Source organism: Aethalodelphis obliquidens, unplaced genomic scaffold (genome assembly GCF_003676395.1).
Source record: "Aethalodelphis obliquidens isolate GAN/ISIS:26980383/991018 unplaced genomic scaffold, ASM367639v1 scaffold19, whole genome shotgun sequence".
Classification (NCBI taxonomy): Eukaryota; Metazoa; Chordata; class Mammalia; order Artiodactyla; family Delphinidae; genus Aethalodelphis; species Aethalodelphis obliquidens.
In genome coordinates, this window is record NW_020837963.1 from 10,940,889 (window position 1) to 10,967,660 (window position 26,772).

General features: G+C 38.5%; 1 protein-coding gene and 1 pseudogene across 21 annotated transcripts in view; both read right to left on the minus strand.

Moving 5' to 3' along the window:
• Positions 1 to 26,772, minus strand: part of TCF4 (transcription factor 4) — a 360,826-nt gene that overhangs the window by 43,785 nt on the left and 290,269 nt on the right. For all 21 annotated transcript variants that reach the window (XM_027118574.1, XM_027118569.1, XM_027118572.1 and 18 more), the window contains 3 exons: positions 14,325 to 14,430; positions 10,579 to 10,712; positions 4,558 to 4,690 (listed from right to left, as the gene is read on the minus strand). In XM_027118574.1, coding sequence (XP_026974375.1) covers positions 4,558 to 4,690; positions 10,579 to 10,712; positions 14,325 to 14,430 — 373 coding nt within the window. The remainder of the gene's footprint in view (positions 1 to 4,557; positions 4,691 to 10,578; positions 10,713 to 14,324; positions 14,431 to 26,772) is intronic.
• Positions 13,729 to 13,902, minus strand: LOC113626908 (uncharacterized; annotated as a pseudogene).

The following is a 26,772-nucleotide window of genomic DNA, read 5'->3' on the forward strand; positions in this document are numbered from 1 at the left end:
CCGGTTAAAGACTAATAAAACAATAACAGTTATTATAACCATTATGCTAGCTCTATGCCCAATTCCCTCTGAGAAGAAGGGAGGGTGTGTAGCCCCAAACCACAAGCACTCACACCCTCTGAATGTATACAAGTGGTATCTCCCAGTGGGTAACTGAAGCGCTCTTGTCCTTGGGTAGTCTAAGGGGATTGTGTTAGTCTCAGGGGATTGAGGTGGGTCTCTCAATCCTTTTGAATAGGAAGGGCTATTGGATAAGGCAGGTAGGAAGGAAATATGCAGACAGTACGTACCTACATGTACCATGTATATGACTACCATCTTCTAGACATCTCTCTCCTCTAGAGTTGGTATCTAATAACTAAGTACATTTCCTCCTCTGTATGCATGCTCACATGCAGAGGCATTATTGGACTGTAGTGATTCTAAAGTACACTGAGCAGCATTACATTGAAAGAGTTTTAGGAATCAAGTTGAAAGGCTCTGATGGTGGTAACTCTTGAAGTCCTCAGACTTAGCTTCTATCCTTAACTGGCTGCCACATCAGGTGAATGACTAAGAATCCACGGTGTGTTCCATGCACTATATTCATGTAATTTCAGGGTGCTAAACAGACCCTTTTAAGTCAGACATGCCTAATGCAACCTCCGGAGTTTGCTGGCAAGGCTTCGCAGAAAAGTAGTGGTCTACATGCCACAAGTAAAATATTTTACTGTACGATTCTTTCAAAAATCCATGGATGAATGTGTCATTTTAAAAAAATCCTGTCGATGGGCTTCCCTGGTGGCTCAGTGGTTGAGCATCCGCCTGCTGATGCAGGGGATACAGGTTCCTGCCCCGGTCCGGGAAGATCCCACATGCCGCGGAGCGGCTGGGCCCTTGAGCCATGGCCGCTGAGCCTGCGCATCCGGAGCCTGTGCTCCACAGCGGGAGAGGCCACAACAGTGAGAGGCCCCCGTACCGCAAAAAGAAAAAAAAAAATCCTGTCGTTAATAAAATCTGAGTCAGCTTTGTCCTTCCAAGCATTTCTCAAAAAATGATATTGGGCATTAAAGGGCAAAAGAAAACAAAACAAGAAACAACGGCTATCCCTCCAAGTCAAACACAGCCATCCTGAACCTCAGTGAGCATCTTCCATCTTTCAGATGCAGAGGACAGAGCCGGAGGCAAAGGAGCATGTTTCCAGAGAGGTTACCCTCTGATGCTTCTGGAGTTTACATCTCACTCCACATGCATTTTGTTGTCCTGTCACTGGTTGAGGACAATCATTGACTGCCAGGAAGACACGGTATAACATGAAACTGAGAGATGGAGCAATGATCTTCCTCTGAACTGAAAAAGCCACTTCCTAAGACATCAACGCCATTTATGAAAAGACTGCATTGCCTTGCAACTTTTCACCAAGAAAACTTGAAAAATGTGATTTCCATGTGTTAGTGCTTGAACCCCATTCTTACGGCATTAGTATTGCTTACAGTCATTTTCTACAGAATCATGTGTGTAATCTCAAACATGTGTCAGGCTATGTGTTCCCTATTTACCAATTATTTAATTAGTTCTGTTTGTTCTTTGAGATACAGGCAATGTAATATTTCTTTATTTCCTGCATTTCAGAATGAGTGAGTATATGCCAAATATTTTCAAAAGTCTACAGATGTATCCTATTAATCCATACTGTTTGTTAGGGAAGTATCACTAACATCAGAAGAGAAATCTTCTCTTCTTGTTACACAGACATACTGCCATCCCTGGCTTCTACCACACTGTGAAAATCGAACTAAAGCCTAGGAGAATTAAAGTGCAAAGAAAAAAATAATAAAGTGCAAAGAACCAGGAGCGACTCGGACCCCGTGCAATATTAAGGTTTACTATCATACTTAAATTCTCCTCTGTATTTTAACTTAAGGAATTTGAGGATGTATTATTTTAGGGATGAACACTCTAGAATGTTCTCCCCTAAAGTAACCCTAAAGTAATAATTGTATGTATGCAAATTAATAAAGATCTGTTCCTCCAGAAAGCTGAATTACCATGTCTACTTATGTCCCGAAATGATTCTGAAGCTTTCTCACATGCTGCTAGTGATTTTGACAAGTACACCCATGATGATGGAGTAATTTATGCAATAAAGTTGTTCCTAAAAAGCATTTTCTGGGTTCCCAAATCGCACACTTTTCCCTTTGAAAATTATAGCTCCTTTATTATTGTCTAGACCCCGCTCCACTTAAACAGGGCCCTTTGGTCTGGATAAAAAGTTAAGTCCATCTTTAAGATGTAGCTGAGCCCATTAGTATGTAGAAGTCACCTATTATTGCCCTAACCGCCCAGACCAAATGAAGGAGAGTAGATATTCCTGTTCATCTACAAGCCAGTAATGAGCCAATCAGCTTAAATAAAGCAAATTCCATTCCCACTGAGACTTGTCGTGGCTCTGCTGACCACAGCTCGTGGAGGATAATCACACCATCTCATAATATCTCTTTCTCCCCAAGACCTGACTTCCCTCGTGGCGCAGTGGTTTAGAATCCACCTGCTAATGCAGGGGACATGGGTTTGAGCCCTGGTCCGGGAAGATCCCACATGCCACAGAGCGACTAAGCCCATGCGCCACAACTACTAAGCCTGCGCTCTAGAGTCCACGAGCCACAACTACTGAGCCCGTGTGCCACAACTACTGAAGTCTGCATGCCTGGAGCTCGTGCTCTGCAACAAGAGAAGCCACTGCAACGAGAAGCCCGCGCACCACAACGAAGAGTAGCCCTGGCTCACCGCAACTAGAGAAAGCCTGCGTGCAGCAACGAAGACCCGATGCAGCCAAAAAAAAAAAAGACTGTCTGGCAAATCAGTCAATATAAACTTCTTTTCAAATGGTGCCTAGGTCTACTTTCCTCAACTCAAGCTTTTGCTCTACCTTTGTACCTTCCTAAAAAAAGAAAATTACTCAAACCATAAGTAGACAGGAAATGTGCCTTGTAAGAGGATGAATGACCGGTCATCCTTCTTTATAACTAGACCTCATGACTGCAGAAAGGGGTTTTCCATTTGTCAAACCACATTGAAGTGAAATATGCTTTTCTCACTCTTTCAGTTCTGCACTTCTTTCTTTCTTCTTGTTTTTCGGATCTGCCAAAACTGCATTGATAGCTAACAAAACTTCCCCACTCGACCTCTGCCCGTAGCTCTCCAAGGTCAAACTGATGCAACGCATTGGTAGAGGCTTTGTTATGAAAGTTACAAAAATGGAAACTCTTCCCTAAATTCGCCGCTTAGTGCGACATGGCGGCGAAGGGAAGGGCTGCTAGCTGGCTCATCTCAAGTGTGAAGTATATTACTGAGTAAGCAGGGAGTGTATTATTTAGGCAGAATTCTATTTGCAACATTTCAAAACACATCTCTTCTCGTTCATCAAAAACTCTCCCCCTCATAAGTGATTCATGCCACTTCCCGAAGTTCCAGAGACTATCTAAAGAAAATGAAAAAACAAAAAAAAACAAAAAAAAACTGCGAAGAGCTGAGGAGACTAAACAGCAGTATTCTTCTGTCATACATTCTTCTCTATAAAATGTACAGTTAGTGTTCTCGTCACGAACTGGACCCACTAGAAGTGATCATAAGGCCGAGCTAGGGGTGGGTTTGAGCTACAGCCAGAGGAGGTGGCGACCCACGGAAGTCTGAGGTTTTAATAAGACCCTGAAGCGTCAGACTGTGCCGCTCATCTGAATGACAGGGTTGTCAAAGGTAGAGTCAGAAGCTGGTGGCTGCCTCACCGCTAACCCGGACTCTTCCTCCAGGGGCAGCTGCATGCCCTGCCTGGCTCTTCCCTCAAGAGAAGAGTGTTGGTGGGCTAACCATCCATCCTTGGGAGAGGACCATAATGGGCATCACGAAAATTGAGAAGATGATGGCTCAGCTCATTCGATAGAGGCACTCTGCTTGGGTCGTAACTTATCGGTGAATTTGCTGTGAAAAAGCAGCAACTAACTCCTGGCCCACTGATGCCCAGGCATCTCCTCTCCCATAAGTCAGCAAACACTTCGTCCCCTCTGGAGGACTCAACGATGCCACAGTCTCCATAAGGTGAAGCTATCTAGTTATTAATAACAATCTATAAATGTCACATGAGCTAGTTTTCAGAAGACAGCGCTGTGTTACGGTTAAAAGCTTTGCACAGTGACTGGAACTTGAGAAGTGATAAATAACTCCTATTTAGAGCTATTATGCCTTCTATCTTACTAATCTTCAATGGTTCGTCTTACTAACGTTCACTTTGTTAGCTGTTTGAGACTGTGAGAAGCAAGGTAGTTTTGGTCTATTTAAACCTTTATTCGATCTAATCACTCACAATGGAGAAAGTGGCCAAATTTCATTTTCTTGGGACAAAAAAAATGATTACAGTCAAGCCAATGACAACTTGTGTTTGGTTCATCTGTCTGTTCATTTTGGTTATGTGATAAAAATCCATTGCTTGACTACTGTTCAGTGATGGGGTGGGGAGAGGTCCTTGATTATTAAACCCTGACACTGGTTGTCGGCAACAGAACTGGCGTTTCCAAGACTCACCCATTATACTGTCTGTTCCGTTGGCAGGAGGTGTACAAGACGAGGTGCTGTAATGGTTTGTACCACTACGGTGGAAAGTGGACATCGGAGGAAGACTGGAATTGATGTCTGCTGAGGAGTGTGATGGATAGCTCTGTGGCAAGAAGCAGAAAAAGGAGGCCATATTTAATCACAAAACATCTGGTGGATTAGTTTTCCAACACTTCTTTCAGAACTCTTCGCTTTGCAATGGAGACAGTCCTCGGAATTTCAAAATATCCAAGAATACATCTTGCTTAGCTCTGACAGCTTTCATTTTTCAAATAATAAAATACAAAGACATAGTTGGTTTGGGTTTGCATCAAATCTAGGGGAATATAATGGCAATGCTGGACCTTGAGAAATGATCACGATCTCTAAATATAAAAATTACTGCTTAAAGGCATGTCTAGGACTTCAGCAACATAAGAGGCCACCACCACTATTATTTTTCTGTATGGCTTATTGATCAAGTAAGAAAGATTCCATAATATAATGAATAAAACACCACCATGACCCACAGGGTTTACATTACACTTCATCCTGACCTTCTGAATACAAACTGACCAAGAATAACCAGTCTCAAACCTTCTTCCTGACAAACTGGATCATCTTTCTGAACGCCAGCAAGAACAAAATGGTAAATGAAAAATTTAAAAAGCAGTAATGATTCAATATCTCTCTAAAGCATTAACACATAAAGCCTGACATCAATGACTGTGTTGAATTACACTGGCACAAACGAACGGAGAATGACTTACTTTACCTCTTTCTTTATAGGTCCTCTCCCTGAGCAATACGCCACAGAGTTGACTATGAAAAAAGAACGTCGTCTTTTACAGAATCATTTACTTTAAAGCGTAGTTTTGGGTTCGACTATCATACTAGTTGTCCAAATAAGCTGCTTTTCTTGGGGCATCTCACAGTGCCTACAAGTGCTGTACAATCAGCAGATCACTAACAGAAACATGGTTATTTACAAAACCACGGTTATTTACAAAAATGGAGCTATTTTCTTTCTCATGACAAGAAAGTAGCTTAAAAAGTTATTCTCAGGGGCATTTGAATGGATTACAGACATGTAAAGGAAAAATATTTAAGTTAAAATATAATACTTTTTCTTTATATGTAGTATATTAATGGGCTATGCATCTTTATTATATCATTATTGGAGATTCTGCTGAAATTAAGAGATTGAATATGATGCAGAAAGTGATGAGGGTTGATTAAAGCGTGGACACACTGTGTCTTGGGATCCCCTAGTTATTTCGTGAGGCCCATCTTGGGTTCTATCTCTTCCTTGAGGGTCCCTTACTACTTCCAACTCTTTCATAATCTCGTCTCTTTGAATCCCTAATGCGTTTACATTCTGCACTGCGCCATTAAACACTTAATTAAATGTTGCTTTTCCATGCTTTCTCTTTCAAGAGCATTTCCACCGAAACTGTAAACTCTTCAAGGGGAGGGATAGAGCTCATAGCTCCGCATCCCACAACTTGTGGCTGAGTGCTAAACACACTCATCCTATGAACAAAGAACAAAGAACAACAGGTTACCAGCTCGTGTTTAATAAATAGTGGACTGAAATGCTACTTATCTGAGAGACAACTAAACAGTTTAGAAAATGAATCTACATTTTGGAGTCAGTTTGCCAATGACGTGGCAGATGCCTTTGGAAATATTACCTCTGCACACTCCAAACAGTCCAACGGAAAGGACAACTTCAGTGAGAAAGTTGGGATGATGCCCTTAAACCATTCCAAGTTCCCAAGAATGCCTTTCAAACTTTAAAATTTCATGGACATCTTTGCTTGACCAAAAATTCCTTAGGCCACCTGTTAAACTCATTTCTACTTGGCACTTACAGAATACCCCAAGTAGTCCACGAAATTTTCTCCAAAGAATGATAGAGTGGGCCCATTCCATAGTACGACTGACCTAAAAAACTGGATAAGCCATGGAAGACCAAACTTAGAAGAGCTATTTCTGCTTGAGAGCTAAAGACTATAATAATGTAGAAAAAAGAAACAGACTATGGAAAAAGAAAAGTAAAAAAGATGGTTTGATTTCATTTCTACCCAGTCCTATTCCATGCTGAGTTTCTGAAGCATAGAGAAACCTTATAAATCAGTCCCAAGCTTGCAAAAATCAAAACAGAGGAAAAAGCATTTTGAAAAATAGTTAAATAACTACAATAATGACAGGATGAGACAGGAAAAAGATTACTGCATCAGTGAGAACTTTTAGACCCTTTCAACTTGGTGTAAAATGGGCAGTAATTCAGGATTTGACAAAGGGTTACTACTGAGTTCAGAGAATAAAGAGAAAAGTTCTTCCCCACAGATTTTAATGGGGAAACCAATGCAATCCATGTAAATCAGTAATTTTTAGAGACTCACAGAAAATCAGATGCTGAAAGAAGTTAATGAGATTTATAACTAGACTATTTTACAAAGAAAAGGATTTTGACAACTACTGTCACTCAAAGACGTAATAAAAACACCACAGAAAATATTAGTGATATGTGAATAATGTCTCTTTAAGAGTATTTAGGGATCAACTATAAGCACTCCCCTTAGTCTTTCTTACTTCAGCTATTAATACTGTCTACCCTGCTTGCCACAAAGCAAAGGAAAGGGGAAGTATGACAAAGTGTTATGGTTTTACATGCCCACTATTTGTTTATTTATTTTTACTTATGATACCCAATTATAGTGTATGTGGAGTCTACTAACAGAGTAAGTGTTGAAAATGTTTCCGTGAGTGATGTTTTTATCAACCTATGGGTCGATAATTCACAAAGAAGAAAATATAGTTGTTAGCACATACTAAGAATAAAGTAGTCAAACTTTGGGCTAGAGCAGGGTTGCACAATCTTGGCACTGTTGATCTTTTGTGCCTGACCATTCTTTGCTTGGCAGGGGTTGGGTGTGGGTGTAGGGGGGTTCCTCCCACGCACTGTAGTATGTTTCCCGAATCCCTGGTCTCTGTACACTAGATTCCGGCAGCACCTATATGCACCACGCCCCTCTGAGTTGTAACATCCCAAAATGTCTCCAGAGATCACCAAACATTCCCTGTAGGGCAAAATCGCTCCCAGTGAGAGTCACTGGAGTAAGACTTTATGTTACAAACAATGAAAGACAACAGCACTTCCTTTATATTAAAATTCCAGACTCCCAGGACTATTTCCCTGTGTGGTACAAAGACCATGCCTAACCCATGCCAGAGTGCAGGGATTCTATCCTATTTTTGAAAAGAACTCTGCCAAGTCATTCCAAACTTAAGCCTTCTACAACAGCTCATCCCAAAGCTTAACCACAAACTCCATTCTTCTGAGTGATTTTGCATGTGTATCTGTGACATAGCAGTGATTAGCTGTGGGATTGTTGTAGGGGCTGAAACTGTTCAGGGGATTTAAAGAATCAAAATGGGTGACTTGACAGTTGCTACTGATATATGTGGATTTTAAGCTTTGTGATTACATGTTCTATTATAACACAGTATAAAGTGATAAAGGCAATAATGTTTCTAAAATGTGCTACCTTCAGAGACATACTAATTTGGCCAAATTACACCCAAAGTAATCCAAGGAAAGCTTTCTTCTTTTTCTCAAACTATTCCTTTGTTCAGTATAGAATTGGGCAAAAGCTCCAGATGAAATTTTTTTTTTTTTTTTTTTTGCGGTAGGCGGGCCTCTTACTGTTGTGGCCTCTCCCGTTGCGGAACACAGGCTCCAGATGCGCAGGCCCAGCGGCCATGGCCCACGGGCCCAGCCGCTCCACGGCACGTGGGATCCTCCCGGAGCAGGGCACGAACCCGTGTCCCCTGCATCGGCAGGCGGACTCTCAACCACTGCGCCACCAGGGAAGCCCTCCAGATGAAAATTTTAAGGAACTACCATTACTTTTAAATGAAAGGTAACTAAGCACCTACTGTATACTCAAATGATTCTCAATCACTCTCAGATTTTTAGAAGTCACTTCAGCAAGAGAATTTTGAATAGTTACTGAAATCACAATGATTACTAGATATAATCATTCAATAGTTTCCCTATCAGTGAGAAAATTCATCAGGCTACATTACCAGAGACCTAATTCATTTGCCCTTCTCAAAAACAAAACCCCTCATCTCTAAGATCTGCTAAATGATCATGTTAAGAATGAAAACTGTTTTGAGATGGATAAATGACATTACAAATATAGCACCTGATACAACCTATTGGGTTACTCCTTCAAAATGATCTTTCCTCCTGGTTGATAATATTGTTTTGGTTCAGCAAACTTTTCTAAAAGGGTGTAGCTGGTTTCCTTGTTAAAATTACATTTTCTGTGCATTTGAGCGCATTTTCAACATGCTTCCCCCATGCAGTGAACTCGATTGGGATAAAAATCAAACCACCTAAGTCGAAGTTCTAGAGCATGATAAAGGAAGAAAGAAATACAGGAGCGAAGAAAAGTAAATGTCAAATGAAATTGCAACATATAGTACAGTGCCGAAGTCTTTTATTTGTAATCAAAACTTTCCTTGCCTATAGGACACATACAATTTTGATCATGGGTTCTTTAGAGAAGTGCAAAATGATGATGGCGAAATAAAAATGTTAGCCAAGAAGAAATTCTAGTATAATAATAAGTGCTATTTCTTTAAGCTTTCATGCTAATGACTCTAAGTAGGAGGTGGGAGAAGAAGAAATTTGAAAGTAAATCATCTGCTATTTATTGAAAATGTGCTGAAATTTAAGATAGTTTCTGATTTCCACATTCAAACTTGAGAGATGATTTTAAAAAGGTCAATTCCATCTCCATCATTTATCTCTCATTTGAGGATAAGCTAACTGACCTCCCAGTGTCTCTGTCACTAGGACTAACTAAATTGATACTTGAAAGGATATCGGAAATCTTAACCTCTGGGATGTTTTCAGTCATCAGAATAGGATATGTCACCTTTTCAATATCTCTGGTGACCGAGCAAAAGAGAATAAAGACCACAGAAATTCAGAAAGTACTATCTCCTATATTAGAACAGAGAAAGAAACATAAATCTGGGTATTAGAAGAAAAAGGAGCACATTGCAAGATGGAGAGTAGTAATATAAGTCCCACTAACTGGATTTTTCATACTCTTTTGTATTTTGAAGATTAGAGGTTCATACCTTTTTTAAAGCCATTTCACTGCGCAAGATACTTGGTCCCATATTATCTGCATCCCAAACCTTCATGATCTAGAAGTACTCTTTCCTCCATTTAGTGATAGACTTAAGTTCATCAGTGGGTTCTGGGCTGTGGTAGTTTTTGAGGTTAGAAAAACATCTGATGCGTTACTTCCTCCAGAATAAAGACACGTACTAGGATGGATGAGTATAGTATTGGAGGGTATGGAAGTATAGCTAAAATACTGAAAATTGGGAATCTGATCCAAACAGAAGCCCCATGGTTGCTGTTACTGATGGGAGTGTATAGGAAACATGAACGCTTTCCTTCAGGTGTGGTACAAGAGTTCAAAGCTGTCACCAGCTACAGAAGCCGGTCAAGGGGAAATGGAAATGCCCGTGGGAGATGTGTTATCACCTACTTTCAAAGTCCACTGGCTATCACTCTGCCCCCTGCAGTATATCCTTCAGTACTACAGATAGCAAAAAACCCCACCCCAAACCAAAAACCAAAAAAAACCAAAAAAAAAAAACCCAAGGAGCCGCCACAGCTAAAATTCTGCAACTCAAATACAATATGTATTTATGTACCAAGGGACGATGACACTGTGATAAAGAAAGCACAGAACAAAACGCAATAAACAGAAGGACAGCGACAAAGAGAATATGGCTTATGAAGGTGGTCTGATTGAGTTTATGTCTTTGACTGCAGAAACAATACAACTGTAAGAATAACGGGTACGTGCCAGTTTTACATTCATCAATAGAGTCCATGTGTACGTGCATGCAAAGACAGGGTGAAATTTAATAAACTAGTTGTGTTGTCCCCATTACCAAGTGAGTCTGCCTTACCAAACGTTCATGTGGATGCAGGCTGCAGTAGCTGCTAGACTGTGGAATATGAGAAGAATTGCCCAACATTCCTCCATAGCCAGGCTGATTCATCCCACTGGAGGAGCTCCAAGGGTCACTGCTGTGATGGCCATCTGTAAAGGACAAAGAAAATCATGACTTTTCTGAGGCACTCAGCCTTGCCTTATAGAGTAGGGTGTTTTCATATCCTGGAAAATGACTGCCTGTTGTATATTCATCTTTGTGTTGGTGAGCTGATTATATCAGAAGACAGTCTCATTATTTTTTCCCAAGTGGCTCTATATTGCCAAACAAATATAAATATTTAACAGAGTTAAAGGGTTCTTAGTAAAAATTTAACTGTAAAAGAACAGAACATATTTCTACATAGAACTATGTCAAGACAGCAAGGTAGCTAATGCTAAAGAAAACATTTCTTAGAGGTCTCCCTTTTTTTTTTTTCTATGAAAACCAACTAAAAAATTAAACTGTTCCTAAATTTTGGGGTGAAAATAAAACACTTGAGATATTACAGGGTTGGCAAGCTTACAAGTTTTGAGAGCATATAAAGAAATAAGTAATAATGAAAAAAAAAATCTCTGATTTCAGATTGGATTTCATTTTTGTGACACACAGAGTAGATGGAATTAAAGCTGGAATTACATTCTGGTATGTAGGGAAGAGGAACCTCATGTATATAGTTCTGAGTTTTTGACTTCCTTTTAAATGTTTGTATTTTGGTATATAGTTAAATAGCTATCGTAAGCCTTCAGTAGCAATTGAAAGGGTACACACATGTCGTAAGGTAGATATTACCGTAAGGACAATTTTGAGAGCCTCTGGATTTTATAAAACTGTGAGTTAAAAAGAGGTTTAAAATTATATGGAAATTATATGAAATATCTTTTAATACCAAGTTAATCTTTTATTAACACCATATTAAAAATATTCCTACAGATTTTTTTTTACTCTCTGGACCTACTGGCCTCGAAGTTACTACTAGATTGCTATTGTTTGGTCTGGGTTTCTCAAATTAAGGGAGCAGAGCATCTATGTTACTGCTCAGTTCAAGTTTTCTTTCCTTCAGTAGTTTAACAAAAATTATTAAATGTCAGATATATACAAGGCCATCAGCTAGGTGTTAATTGTATGGCAGGCATTGCTCCCTTGAAAATAAGAGTATTTTCACCTTACACGTTATTTAATAAAGGCCTTTTGAAAATGTAGGCAGTATAGGCAAGTTAAATCTGACACTATATTTCATAAAGCCTTTTTTTCCCTGAGTTTTTCACCCCAGAAGTTAGAATTCAGAAAACTGGAATGGTTTCAGGGCAGGAAGGAATAATCCAGAGATGTCTTAAGAACTATGAAAGCAAAATCATGTCTGTGATTTTGACAACTAAAGAGTTTTAACTAGAAGGTGGAAGCTAAAGTTAAAAATAAGAGGTCACACAATAGTGGGTTTAAAATAAGCTACTAAAAAAAAAATATACTCTTGACAGTCTCTGAATATCTTTCATCTAAACTGTATTTTCTTCAAGACCTGAATTCTCAGGGCACTGTGGACCCTTACTGAAGGACATTGATGTGAAATGGGATCACGACGTACTGTTTCTGTGATCATAACGTAAAAACATAGGACTTTTAAAAAAGTTCTTATTCATGTACTTCAGATTTAGCTCTGAGATTGTGGACGTTCAGATGCCATCTTAAATTCAAACATGAAGTTTAAGACCACTGACATTTCAAAGAGATGACATGCATGGCAAATAAATTGAGAATCTCTATCATTGAAAAAGAGTCTCCTGAAACATTCTGACATGATGCCCTACAAGGAAATACATTTAGGATTTGTTAACACAGACACTCTACTCAATGCAGACTTACAAAAATACACATTTTACATAAATTATGCTTTTCACAGTAAATTAATATTTATCACATCCCATGATCTTGGCATAATGTGGGTTTGAAAGAATAGAATTAGATGTGTGCAAATTAATTGTGCTCATCATAAATGTCAACTCAAAAAACATTTTTTTTTTGCTTCTTGGGTATTCATATGCAGAAAAGCAAATTCGTTCCCCGTAGTTTGTTTTGCGTGGTCTGCTACGGAGAATAGCCTACTGCTTTACTCAACCTGCTCTTTCCTTGCAGTGTGCACGGTTTAAACAAGTGACCTTCCTGAAGGCAGACAGAAGAAATCTATCCTTCTGTCAATTTTCTCAATGAAATTCAGCTTTGAGTGATGAGTCCTTGAGCTGGCAATCTCTATAAGCACCGGTAGTGGTAGCACACTCTCTCTGACTGGTCATAAAAGAGAGGCGCTGGTGCCCAAGTGGCTGCTACCTATAGCTGAAGGGGATACACCTTTTGTCATGGCACAGAACACACCCAAGTGACATACCTGCTGTTCCCCTGGAGAGAAAGGGACATCGAGGACAGGTCACAAAGATAAAAGACCCTGGTCAACAGGAGCTCCATTACGTGTGGAACCAATTCTCTCTATTCCCGAGGGACCCATTCGATTCAATTTTATAGATTTTCCATGGAATTTCACATGTGAACTAACAACTCAAAAGAGCTAACACTCTGAAGCGAAAGGAAACAAACCCCTTTGAAACAGAATGAGTTTGGGTATGTCCACTGTAATCTAAGGGAGATGCCAAGTCACCTCCCTGGGACTTGCTGCCCCAAGTGGCTCCCCTTCCCATGGCATGGTCCTTCCGGGAGGAGCACGAAGAAGGAAATCCCATGGCACTTTGCCAATGCAAAAAGAGTGAAGTTTGCATACAGGGGTTCTTGGTGAATCCCACATCTGAATTTCAGAGTATTAACCTGGAAACAAGATCATCACATTTTGACAGTAAGTGTCCCAGGGGTATAGGGAATGGAGCCTTAGCTGCATCCTCTGGACGGTCTCCTCTCATAAGCAGCTGCTGTCATTTCAACCATCTTGGTCTTTTCTAAGCAGCAGAAAGAGCTGTATTACCAGGGGTGAGATTATAAGCTCGGGGAACGCACATCCATGTGCACTGAATTAAATACACTGGACAATTAAATGGATTAAATATACTTTATCTACCACGAACCTGTAATTTTCTATATTTTTCTGGGAAAAAAGCTGGGTCTTGGGCCCTCAATCCGTCAGTATGTTGGAATAGAGCTTTTGCTGTGTAATGAAATAATATTCCTGACTTTAGGTAGGTCACTTCATCTTCAAATGGGACACTTGTTCTTACCTATAAGTTAATAAGTGGCCAACGTTTTTACTGATAAGAATAGATACTAAACTTGATCTTAGCCAAAAGGCCGAAAAGTGATTGTAAGTGTCCAACATTTTTATATAAAGGTATATATGAGGGTAATTTGTTCCTAGGAGGCTAAATCCGGGATGCTTAAAATACACACTCTTCTAAACATATAAACATACTCTTCTCGGGAAGTGAAGACACAGAAATGATCAGTCGTGGAAGACCATTCCCCAAGAAGAATCTGTTCTAAGTAAGCAAACCAGTCTAATCTTAACTCATGATCTCTCAAGTGGCTTTCACTTAAAAAATAAGTCTTAGTGAAGTTTTAATTAATTTATTTTAAATGAATTCAATTCCTAAAACAGAGCATGACCTTCAGTGTTCTACACTTGCCTCCTATTCCATTTCTTGAGTAACAGATCAGCACTCTTCTGTCCCACATATGACATGAGAAGACCCGTGGATTTCCCCTCGGAAGAGGTGGTGTCTTACCTTGCATGAAGAAGGAGCTAGGGAAAGTGCTGGCTGCTGGTTTGGAGGAAGGGTAGCCTGGCGAGTCCCTATTGTAGTCGGCAGTGCTGGCTGACGGAGCATAAACCTGGGGAACAAGAGCCGGTTTAGTTTTGCTTGCTGCCTGGACCAAAGCATCTCAAGGTCCATGACTTTACAAGAAGCAGGCACAAAAAGCAAAATTTCTACCATGTCCATCCTAGATCCGACCAAACCCTGGAAACACTGCCCCTTTCCGAACACAGAAAATCAAAAAAAGGCCCAGTAGGTTTGTGTGAATGGAAAACCAGGTGTGATATTTTCCAGTTACGGTCAAGAATATTGAGAACTAGGTCTGCTTGTAAATATATTATATAATACCCATAGGGTTGTCCTGGGAGCCTAAGCATTCTTTTTTTTTTTTTTTTTTAACACAAATGGCCCATGAGCATGTAAAAGATAAAAAGAGAAACACCTGCCTCAAGCTTCTCCCGTTTTGTCCACCTTTCAATTAAAATTGAAAGAGAGACAGAGAGACAAAAAAGACAGACAAAATGAATGCACTCTCCAGATCTCAGAAAGTGACACACAGATCTTGGAATATTAAATTCCCATAGTGTTAGCTTTTTGTAGAGATGCATGAAAAGGGCCATTAAAAGCCCAGATCTACACAGACCCCCGACAATCAGTGTGTATACAGGAAGGGGGAGGAAAACCCTCATTTATAGCTCTTATTATCTTTGTATGTTCAATAAACTTAAAAACTGCCAAAATCCTAATTTATTTACATTCGTTTATTAATACTCAGGACACTTGGGGAACCGGTCCTTTATAAAAATAGCTTGTGTATTTTCTTGTTTATGTTTGCTTTAAAGAAGACAGCACAGCAGAAAAGCATAAATTCATAAGGTATAGTTTAACTTTCACTGGGTTTCCCCCTTGCCTTTTCTGCTAAATATAATTTTTTTTTTAATCCCCGTTCCCTTTTGCTCCAAAAGTTCCTCTCTCCAGATGGTCGGAGAGACTGAAACGCTGTCATCCTCTTGATGAAAATGGATACCTTCCTGCCTCCAATTTGAAGCGGGCGGCTCACAAAACTGGCAGTGAACCTCTGGTGATATTCACAGGTCACAGGAAAAGAAAAAAGAAATCCACCAATAAAAAGGCAACTGCAGGGTTACCAAAAAATAACTCCCATTTTTTTTTTTTCACAGCGCACATGGAATAAACACCCTGAGAAAAATTATATAATTGTTCTCAGAACACCAAGAATCACGAACTAGGCGCTAATACAAGGTCTAGGATTTCACAAAGGATAGGGCCACAGAGACAGATGTGGGAGAATATGCATACACATGCATACATCAAATAAATGCTACGTATGCCCCAGAGTGCCCTTGAAATTGGGAGGTCCTGGAGACTGAACAAAACAGAAATAAACCAGAAAAACCCTTGCACACTTTACAAAACAAGGATTCTTCCTAAGTCATGAAAGAATCTAAGCCCTATATTTTTCCTGGGCTAGATTTCATTTGATTTTTAAATTTTAGTCATATTGTAAATGTGTAAACAGCTCCTTGCTTCTATTTCTACAGGGCTTACGATAAGGGGAAAACTTTTTCACGTATCTTTTAGGGATAAAGAATAAAACGTAAGCCAGGAACCCCAAAGCAAATCAATACTCTAACTTTATCAAGCAAAACCCAGTATTTCCTTGAGAATTATACAACTGACCAACAGTTTGGAAAATACTACTAAATGTATTAGAGGTCTTGAGATGAGGCTAAAAGATGAAAAAAACATTACCTTCTAGGGAAAGGGGAAATTGAAAATTAGATCATCTCATTCTAATGACAGAATGAGCACAAACAACTATAATATACCTACAGACTATTAGTCTGACAGGTTCCCGGTCAGTCAGTATTAACACAAGCTAAGTATACTATGCATTACTCCCAAATTTTAGAAATCAATATATTTACTCTAAAACTGAAAATAAACTCTCCCACATTATTAAATCACCTTCTATTTTAAAACAATCAAAATAAATTCTTTTAGGATAATATATAATTTTAATTACATATTCTACTACATTACCCTTAAACATGTAGTATAATTATTAAATTATTATATACGTACATCGAATACATGCCATGTGATGGCACCTAACCAGATTCATCTTTTTCCCAGATCTGGGCAGAATTATTTGATACCTCTTTTGGGAGGTAAAGACAAATCTTTGGTAATTTTGCTAGTATAAGGAGGCTACTTGGACTGTAAATTACGGTCAAGCACAAAGATCTGAGAATAAGCACACTTATCCCAAATTCAGAAATACTGCCTGCATGAAAAAGAGTATCTATGGGGTTAAAAAAGTTTTGAGGCTACATCATACCACACAATTTCTGTTTTTCTGGTGTAGCCAAATTAAGATTCTCTAGATAAGGTGCAAGCCTTTGTTAACAAATCGAACACTGTTTATAGCTTCTTAAAAAAGGCAATTTCTGTATATTTTATAAATTTTCTTCATATTATAACTGATCAAGTACAACGTTATTCCCTCTTAATTCATATACTTCATCTTTCTCATTCGGAAGTTATTTTTAAGGTAAGTGCTCTATATATTCGTTGATATAAATAAATATCACATAGAACTATTATACTTTTTAAAGTAGAAGGAATCAAAGATTTAGCTTAAACCTGTCCCCCACATTTTAGTTATAAGAAAATTCAATAACGGAATGGTCAAAGCAACTGCTCAAGATAGGCAACTATCAATTACTCTTTATTTTCTACTACTTAATGGTTACACTTTCTTTAAAAATCTTGGTGGAAGTATAGGATGATATTTGTGAAAACAGAGTGATCACTTCAGTTTATCCTTAATGCTTTAATTTTTAGTAACCTGGATGACCAGTAAGCTGCCTCATTATTTTATTTCAGTCAACTATTTTCCCAGTCTCTCAAAGGACTTGAAAGTACGGGTTGCAGGAAGGTATTTAATAGACATACTAAATTCAACAAGAAAAGCTCACATCCACTTAATTTTAATTATCATACCCTAGGTAAACAGAAAGATGACTTACACATTTGTTAAAGAAAATAGCTTTTAATTTAACAGAACAATAACAAACACCCCAGATATCTTCAAATGACTAACACAAGAAAATCAGTCCAATGGAAAATGAAATACGAATCCCAAACTGCAGCTTGTATTGTAGTGTATTGAAGTGACTCTGTCAAGGAAACAAGAGGAAAGACTAAAGGGAAACAAAAATCTACACTTAGTTTTTTTCTGATAAGGTATCTGAGATCAAGGTGACCTCTGGCATTCCAGTTCCTGCCACGAGAGTAACTAAAGAAGTGTGAAATTTTTGTTGCAAAATTGGAAATGGGGAAACTTGGCTCAAGCTCAAAGGCTACAGCCCTTTAAGTGAACTATTTGTTTAATAAAAGCTTCATGGAAGGGCTTCCCTGGTGGCCCAGTGGTTAAGAATCCGCCTGCCAATGCTGGGGACACGGGTTCGATCCCTGGTCCGGGAAGATCCCACATGCCGCGGAGCAACGAAGCCCGTGCATCACAACTACTGAGCCGGCGCTCTAGAGCCTGCACGCCATAACTACTGAGCCCGCGTGCCACAAGGACTGAAGCTTGCGTGCCTAGAGCCCATGCTCCACAAGAAGAGAAGCCACCGCAACAAGAAGCCCGCGCACCACAACGGAGAGCAGCCCCCGCTCGCTGTGCAACTAGAGAAAGCCCGGGTGCAGCAACGAAGACCCAACGCAGCCAAAAATAAATAAATAAATAATTTTTTAAAAAAAAGCTTCATGGAAAACTAATAGCTAGTTAATATTCAAAGTTAGCACCATTATCTTTCCTCCTACAGTCCTGAATTTAAAACAAAATCACAAATACAGAAATTCTGAGTTTAACAAAACTCTCTAGATAACAGTAAACCCTGAATGAATAAAAACTCTAAAAGTTCTCATTTTACAGATTTAATTTTTGTTGTAATTTGAGATGTATTACTATGGCACATTAGCTGTTCCAACCAATGTTCTGATTATCATTTGTTCCATCATCAAAGAAACAATGTGACATATTCTTTGAAACAGAACCTCTGTCTACTAGAAAAGAAGAAAACCAAGCCAACACACAAACCAACGAACAAAATGAAGGGAGTAGAATGCATATCCTACCTTTTCCCTTTGAGGTGCTCATTTTTACCTGTCTTGGCATGTCACTTTCACTTATGGAGATTTTTAAAAAATAACAATGATTACCATTTGTTCAGGGCCTCTTGTGGAATAGTTTTTCTGCCAGGAGCTCCATACACATTATTTCTAATCCTCATAAAAATCAAACAAGATGGACATTATTAATAGTATCATTCCTATTTCATACAGCTGAAGGACGGCAGAGAGGTCAGATGCACTGGCCCAGACAGGCCTGGGACTAAGTGCCAGTCCCATCATTTATGAGCTAGGCAACCTTGGACCTGTTACTTTACCCTCTCTGGTCTTCAGATTCCTGCCTGTAAAGAGGGAATGACAGTGCCTGGTATGCCAAATCCTTGTAAGAATTAAAAGGCATAAAGTGTATAAACACAACTAGAATAATACCTGGCACTTACTAAGCATGCAAAAAAATCAGATAATTGTGTTAATGTTGTGCCGCTATTTTTTTTTTATTTTAATTATCTGGACAAATGTGACTCAGGAAAGTTAACCCACTTTTCCATGTTAAAAACTCACCAAGTGGTAAAGGAAAGATTCGAACTAGTCATCAAAGTCTATGTTCTTTCCATTAAAAAACAATTTCTTGATCTTAAGAGGCAAAAAAGAAAAAATATTTTAGCTATGAACACAAGGCTGTACTTTGGCCACGGTTTAACAGAAATACTCTTGTGGGGTCTCATAATTATCTTTTAAGAAAATAAAATGTGATAAGGCATGTTGACAGTAAAACCCATATATGTTGGTTACTTTCTTCCCAAAGTGGGAAGCTGAACTCTGGAGGGGATAAAGAGAAGTGGTTATAGATGGTGTATCATGAGGCGTGTAACTGAGTGGGGTTGGGGGATAGCCACTGGGCTGTGCAGTAGACCTTTAACATTCATTAACACCACTACCTCTTTGTGATCTGCAAGTATCCTCTGAATAAATAATTTCCAAAGAGAACCAGTTGAGAATAACTGAAACATTGTAATTGAGACTTTCAGATCCTTAAAGAGAGTTACTGTGTGCTCCATAATGAGTAGAAAATAGCAAAGCACAATTATGCCTCAGATGTCCAAGTGCTGGCGAGGCTGACTTGGTAGCTCACACCTTGGGAGATTTCACAAATATTCTAAACTGTGACAGTTAGACACTCAAGTGCCAAGAGTTTATGGTGTGCCTCTGATGTTCACAAACCTAGGCACATGCATTGATGCTTCCCAGCATCTAATGGGGAAAAGTACTTGTAGGGGGATCAGCTCACTACTCAGGCAACTAACTGTATTGGACCTCAACTCTTATTGTTTGAAGGACATGGGTCACAGTAAGAGAAAAGAATGGCTATAGGGCAGTGATGCCTACCCAAGGGGCTGGACAGAGCCCAGGGCTCCTGACTTCTCATCCAGTCCTCCTGGCACTCTACTTCCTAAAGTCTTTTTTAACTTTATAACTTAAATATTCCAATGGGTAGTAAAATGGCATAAAAGGTTAATAAGCAGACACAAGTAACAGAGTTGAATAAGTTGTCATAAGGTTTATAGGCAGTGAATAATGCTCAGGAGTATTAAAAAGAAGGCAACACACAACCCAACAGTGCAAAGAAAAACAAAAACCAACTACAGAAATAAAAATTAATCATCTGGTATATATTCAGTATGTATTACCAAGTCAAGGAATATTTACTAATGGAAAAAGATCCTATTTCATTTCCAAATGATGGTTAAAGGCCACTTTGCATTATTATCACATAAACAGGAAATAAGTTTAGAGATAACACATAAATGTTGCAGTATATTGACAAATAGATGGATATTTAATTATACATGAAAAAAAATTCAGAGGTATAGTCTGTTGCAATTGTGAAGCTTTTATTTCCATCTCAATCACTTGAAGCTTTTATAGGAATGAAATAAATAGTTCTAAGTGCCACAAAGTAGCTCCCAATAAGAAGAGTTTTACTCCTCAAACTATTTTTATTAGTAGTCTGAAAAAAATCACAATTATCTAGACATGTATAAAATGTACCATTCATGTGTATGATATTCATATTTTATTTCTACTAACAGCAATGACCTGTCTTCACTCTACCATAGTGCATCACAAAAAACAAATGAAAAAGAATATGGATATGAACTCCCAAAAGAAATTCCTTGAGTATGTAATATATTTAGAACACAAGTCATTTTGAGCATATATCCAAACACTCCATGACAAATACTACATAAAACTTTTCTACCCTTCCGAATATCAGTTGAGTTTTGATTATCCGTTCATGAGTATATTAAATCTGAAGCTAAACTCTACAAGTGAATTACAGCCAAGAATTTTATCCTTCTCAGCCACGAAATTTCCTTTTCTATGTTAAGTAGTAAAATTGTAAGAATTTTAATTCCCTTCTTTGCATCTCTATCTATCAAATTGTGTAACTCAATTAAAAGAAATTAAAAGACCCAAAAGAAAGCAACAGAAAGGAGCAGCAGAGATCTGAGTGATCTATAATGGATCAGAAGCACATAAGCACGCAGGATGGGCAGACTGTAGCCCATGCACTTTCAGTCAGCACACTCAGCCTGCAGCAGGCTTGGCCATGACACAGTAAAAAAGGGAGCTGGACCTATTATTAACCGCAAGCGCTACAGAAAAACCTGACGTTCTTTATGGCCAGACAGTTCTACCTTGTTCTTTCCTTTCTTCAAATTAAAAGGCAATATGTTTTTAAATATAGCTAGTTGCAGTATATTTTTCAAATCTCTAAATTTCAACCTATTAAAAAAGAGTCTGTGCAGCTTAAAAATTTACAAGGAAGGAAAAAAACTTTGCTTTAATTAAAAATAACCACTAATAATTGTATAACTACTAATAATTGTATAGCAATATTATCGTGATTTAGATCTACACAGTGTCCCATTATGTTACAAGTATTTTACAAGTATCAGTGTGTTATCACTGCAAACATGAGGCAGCGAAACGGCGAAGATAGGTATGATTAGGCTCACTCTGTTATGATATCATAGATGTATCACACATATGATATTGGGATATATCATAGATATAGAACGTTTGAGATTTTAAGCTGTTTTCACATATTATCATGCAGCCATCTCAGTGATATATGCAGAGAGTTAACAGTTAAAAACAAAGAAAAGGAACCATTTATTATGGTATTATAACTTAACACTCTCTAGAACTGGAAAGGGATCTGGTCCCAATATCTGTCAGACCAAGCTCTTGTCACTGTTGGCATGACAAAGTGATGCCAGTGATAAAAGATAGCTAACACCAAATTTACTTAGGGCGTGCCAGACACTATCCCAGCAAAACTACATATCCTCATTTTGTCCTGACACCAACCCTATTGTTTTATCATCCCAGTTTTACATAGAAGGAATTTGGAGGCATAGACACATTAAGTAACTTGCTCCAAGTCACATAGCTCGTTAAGTGGAAAAATTGACATTCAAAATCATGTCATCTTTCTTGCGAGTTTGAGCTTTAACATGATCTCTTGATCGCTAAGGGGCTTCTCTCCAAGGTGGTCACAGACGCCTAGCTAAACCCAGATTTGTAGAACTCTGGATCCCCTTTACATACTCTATGGCCATGTAGCAGACAAGGGCTGAGAACTCTGTTTGGCCCAACGAGAAGAACACAAGATGACCTCAGTAAGCAGGGCACAAAGAAAGTTCTTGTGCACTACTACAAGGAGGACCGTTCATCTGTCTTTCAGACCTGAAGCTGAGCCATGTAGCAGCAGGACCTGATTCTCTTGTTTGACAGTACTAAAAACAGACAGAGGCAGAGAATCTGCTGAGAGTTACACTGGGGTTTAGTGGTGACTAAATACCAACACAGTAAACTTGTTTTTTTTAATAGAAATCTCTGCCCATCTTTTATTTATTTTTTAAAAAATAAATATTTTATTTTATTTATTTTATTTTTGGCTGAGTTGGTTCTTCGTTGCTGCGTGCGGGCTTTTCTCTGGTTGCAGTGAGCGGGGGCTACTCTTCGGTGCAGTGTGTGGGCTTCTCATTGTAGTGGGTTCTCTTGTGGAGCACGGGCTCTAGGCACGTGGGCTTCAGTAGTTGTGGAGCGCGGGTTCAGTAGTTGTGGCCCACGGGCTCTAGAGTGCAGGCTCAGTAGTTGGGCTTAGTTGCTCCACTGCATGTAGGATCTTCCCGGACTAGGGATCGAACCCATGTCCCCTGCACTGACAGGTGTATCCTTAACCACTGCGCCACCAGGGAAGCCCAATATGCTAAATTGATGAAAAAAAACCCACCACACTATTACTTAAGGCATTCATGTGAAGTGTGACTACAGTCCCGTCTATGTGTACCAGCCTCTGGCTCCGAATACATCTTTTTATTTTGACACCTGCATTGCTCTTGCTCTTGGCACTGACGGAGCAGATACTGTATGTTTGCTATTACTGTCAATGTGGTGTATCACGGGAATGCCCACTACCAGCGTTCTGAGCACCCTGGCCCTCCCTGAGAAGGCCTTAAATTGATTAAGTTACACCTGGCTAAAGATCTCTTGGAATACTTTACTTAATTGCGTAAAATTTGGTCCAGGTGAAACCTGACTTCTTCCTGGTTACATTCCTTATGTTACTTATTCACAGGGGAACCGGCTTCCTGACCAGGCTTAGGATCAGCACAGATAAAAGACTGTAGATATTAAGCCCATCACATGTCTTTAATATGTTTTGAACACCTAAGTTGTTTCCAAGCTTTTATTTATTGAATGTTCATTAGAAATTAAAGGTAATGTTAAGAAAAATGTGATTTATTATTTCTAGTTATCTTCAATCATAAACAGATGTAACTAAATTATTTCATATCTCTATCTCAGCTGTCACATCAAATTCATGACTATCAATTATTTCTAATGGATCAGCTCCCATCTCAATACTATATTTTCCTCTTTCACTACCGTTTGCTTTTTTTTTTTTAGGTGATAACTATGGGGTCATGAGGAGGTATTGGAACATCAAAATCCTGTTAGTTATATCTGCCAATAAATAGCTTTGTGACCTCTGATGACATGGTTTCATCAATTGAATGAGGGCAGCACGTTTTCAGGATGAAAACAAATTATATGATTCCATAAGAAAGAGGAAAATTAATTTTAGGTTTATTCTGATGTTGATTATTGTTGTTTCTTCTATACTCTGCTGAAGGCTAAGAAGGCCTGCTGAGGATGGTCCATCACAGAAACAATAAAGTTTAAAAAAGTGTTATGAAAAAATGTGCATTGTGTGTGTGTGTGTGTGTGTGTGTGTGTGTATGGTACCTGGCACAGAATAGGCCCCAGTAGTTACTAAATGCACACATGAATGAATGAATAAACGCACTGTACACAAGACACAAGTCAAACTAAGAATAACATCATAAAGCAGAGAAAGATAAACATTCATTGGTTCTGCCAAAATAGATTTGAGTACATTTCACGTCTTGATGTGTTTTAGGGCTGAGCTGCCTTTCGGAAGTGGAGGCAATTACCTCTAACGATCCATATGTAAGGGTTCTAAAGAGGACCATTTCCTGCCCTTTTCCCTTTGAACCTAAGGTCATAGGTTGATGCCTTAGGACTAGAGCTCACATCCTTCACTGGATGTTAATAGGTGTGATTTTTAAAAAGGGATCTAAGCTCAAATAAGTTTGGTCACTATTGGGGTAAACAAATTAATACCATTGCAGCAGACCTTAGTCAATGTACAATACTACAGGAGGTACAAGTCTACCTCCCTGGAAATAATTCCACGTCACAAACCCACTTTTCAACACACCTGCAATCATCCCCCATCTTGGGAAATGCTTGTATAGTCTGTTAGCAGTTATTACACTTTGATGTGACAAGGTCTCTAATCTTTTCCCAGGAACTAATTTTTAAGAATGAGAGGGAAGTGAAGAGGGGATGAGGGTACAGAGAGGGCTTTACCAGAAGGGAAAGCAGCACCAGAGAAAAATGCTGATTACTTTATAGTTTGACCTTGTGCAACCCTAAATGTGCCATTCCTATTCCTCCAATCCCAGTGTCTTTAGGGCTGTGTTTGTACAGCCCAGACGGCTGTACACCTTCTTTGACCTTGAACTTAATTGTATAAAAGGAAATTTGGTGAAATTCTATGATTAATCGTCATAAAAAGTTGATATTTTCAAAGTATTTTGAATTACAAAGACTTTCTACATCCATTACATTATTTAATAATCACTTTAAGATTGATCGCCTACCCAAGTGGTCAACTCTCTCACCCATCTTATACATTAGGAGACAGAAGCTGGGAGAGCACCTTCTCTTCCCAGTAGTCAAATGACTCTAGGACAGCACGAGAAAGGTTATAACCTAGGTCGTTTTTCTTTGCTGTTGTTCATATATTATTGTGTGAAATTTAAAAAAAAATTTTTTTTATTTTACTGAAATATAGTTGATTTACAATGTTGTGTTAATTTCTGCTGTACAGCAAAGTGACTCAGTTATGCATATATATATATTCTTTTTCATATTCTTTTCTATTATGGTTTATCACAGGATATTGAATACAGTTCCCTGTGCTATTCAGTAGGATCCTGTTGTTTAACCTTGGTCTTTTCACTGCAAATCCCAGATCAGAGTTGTTAGCACTTGATAAGAATATCCTTCCAAATCACCTATGGTCTAAAGAATCTGGAGATCAATTTTTCATATTAGTAAATGATATCTACTAACGTTGAGTACAGCTAAAGATGAATTCTAGGCTGGTCTTCGAAGCATCAAACTTAACACTGGGTGCTTCAAACAGATGCCTTCATCTTCTACTTACCAAGAGAATTGTTAAGAACATTGAGTTTCCAATCTGGTAAAGTTTTGAACAGGAATCACTGCCATGGTACACTGTATAACTATTATCCCATCCTCCCTTTCACAAAGCTGAAAGAAGTACAAATGATCTTTTTTTCTGTCAAAACGTATGGCGCTAAGTACTTTCAACTAAAAACAAAAGCATGAAATAATTACCAAATGTATAACTCTGTGGCACAGAGTGAAATGAAAAAAAAAAGAAGTATGCAAATTGTCAACCTCTCTGTCCAATCAGCCACCTCTCTTTATCCCTTCAGACACCTGCCCCTCCCCCATACCCAGGGCAAACTTTCAGGTAAAATCAACCAGCAATGTTTCACTGCCTTAACTCACAGCAGAGCTTCTAGATGCTTTGGTACATAAAAATAAATAAATAAATAAAATAGGAGGCCAGAATTTTCATTAGAAGCTAGCTGGGAGATTTCAGACGTATAACAATCAACTAGAAAATGTATGAAAGTGAGTATAGTTTGTACTAAATGTTTATGCAAAGGAAATGTAAAGGAAATTATTCCATTAGGCTAGGGTTATTTGAAAAAACCTCAAAGACTGGGCAATAGAAGACCAAGTGACCAACAATAAATAGGTCATATCTTCAAGCACATTTAAAATACAATTCAGTTGACTTTCTCTAATATTTAAATTCCAGACACTTTTGCATGCGATCTAGTTCTTCTTAATTTTAAAGATATACAGTTTAAAGCTCTGCTACTGGCTATTTCAAATATTTTTCTGGAATAACAAAGGTATAAATAAATATAAACAATAGTAACTTCTTTAACAATAAAAATTACAGTAAGAATGCCCCTTTGATTCCTTTCCAAGAAATGAAACCTTTTATAAATAAGTTACTTTGTTCAATCATTTTGAACCTTCAAAACAGAAATGTAAAATCCAGATGATTGCTCACTATTAAGATAAGGGAAGCAGTTTAAAATTCTCAATGTTGAAGAACGTTATGAGAAAGTTTCTCTTATAAGAAGAGGAACACAGCAGTTTCACATAATAAAAGGCTTAGAATTGATTACTATCTTTTTTTTTCTTCCTTGATAAATTACTAACTGGTGAGAACTTAAGAGAAATATACAGAAAGGTTAAAAAGAAGCAAGGGATGTTTCCTTTTCCTGATGGAGAAACATCCATTAAATATACACTTCTTTGCTTACATAATTAGGACATATTAGATCCTCTGTCAGGAACTTTCCAATCTGTAGGTAGGCAGGTAGGTAGGTAGGTAGATAGACAGACAGACAGACAGATAGATGTGTATAGTATGAATGTATGTGTATGCAAGTTTGTGTATATGATGAAATTAAAGCTTTATAAAACACAGCCGCAGGTGGATAGGAAGGAACTACTTAATGGGTATGGGGTTTCCTTTAGGGGTGAT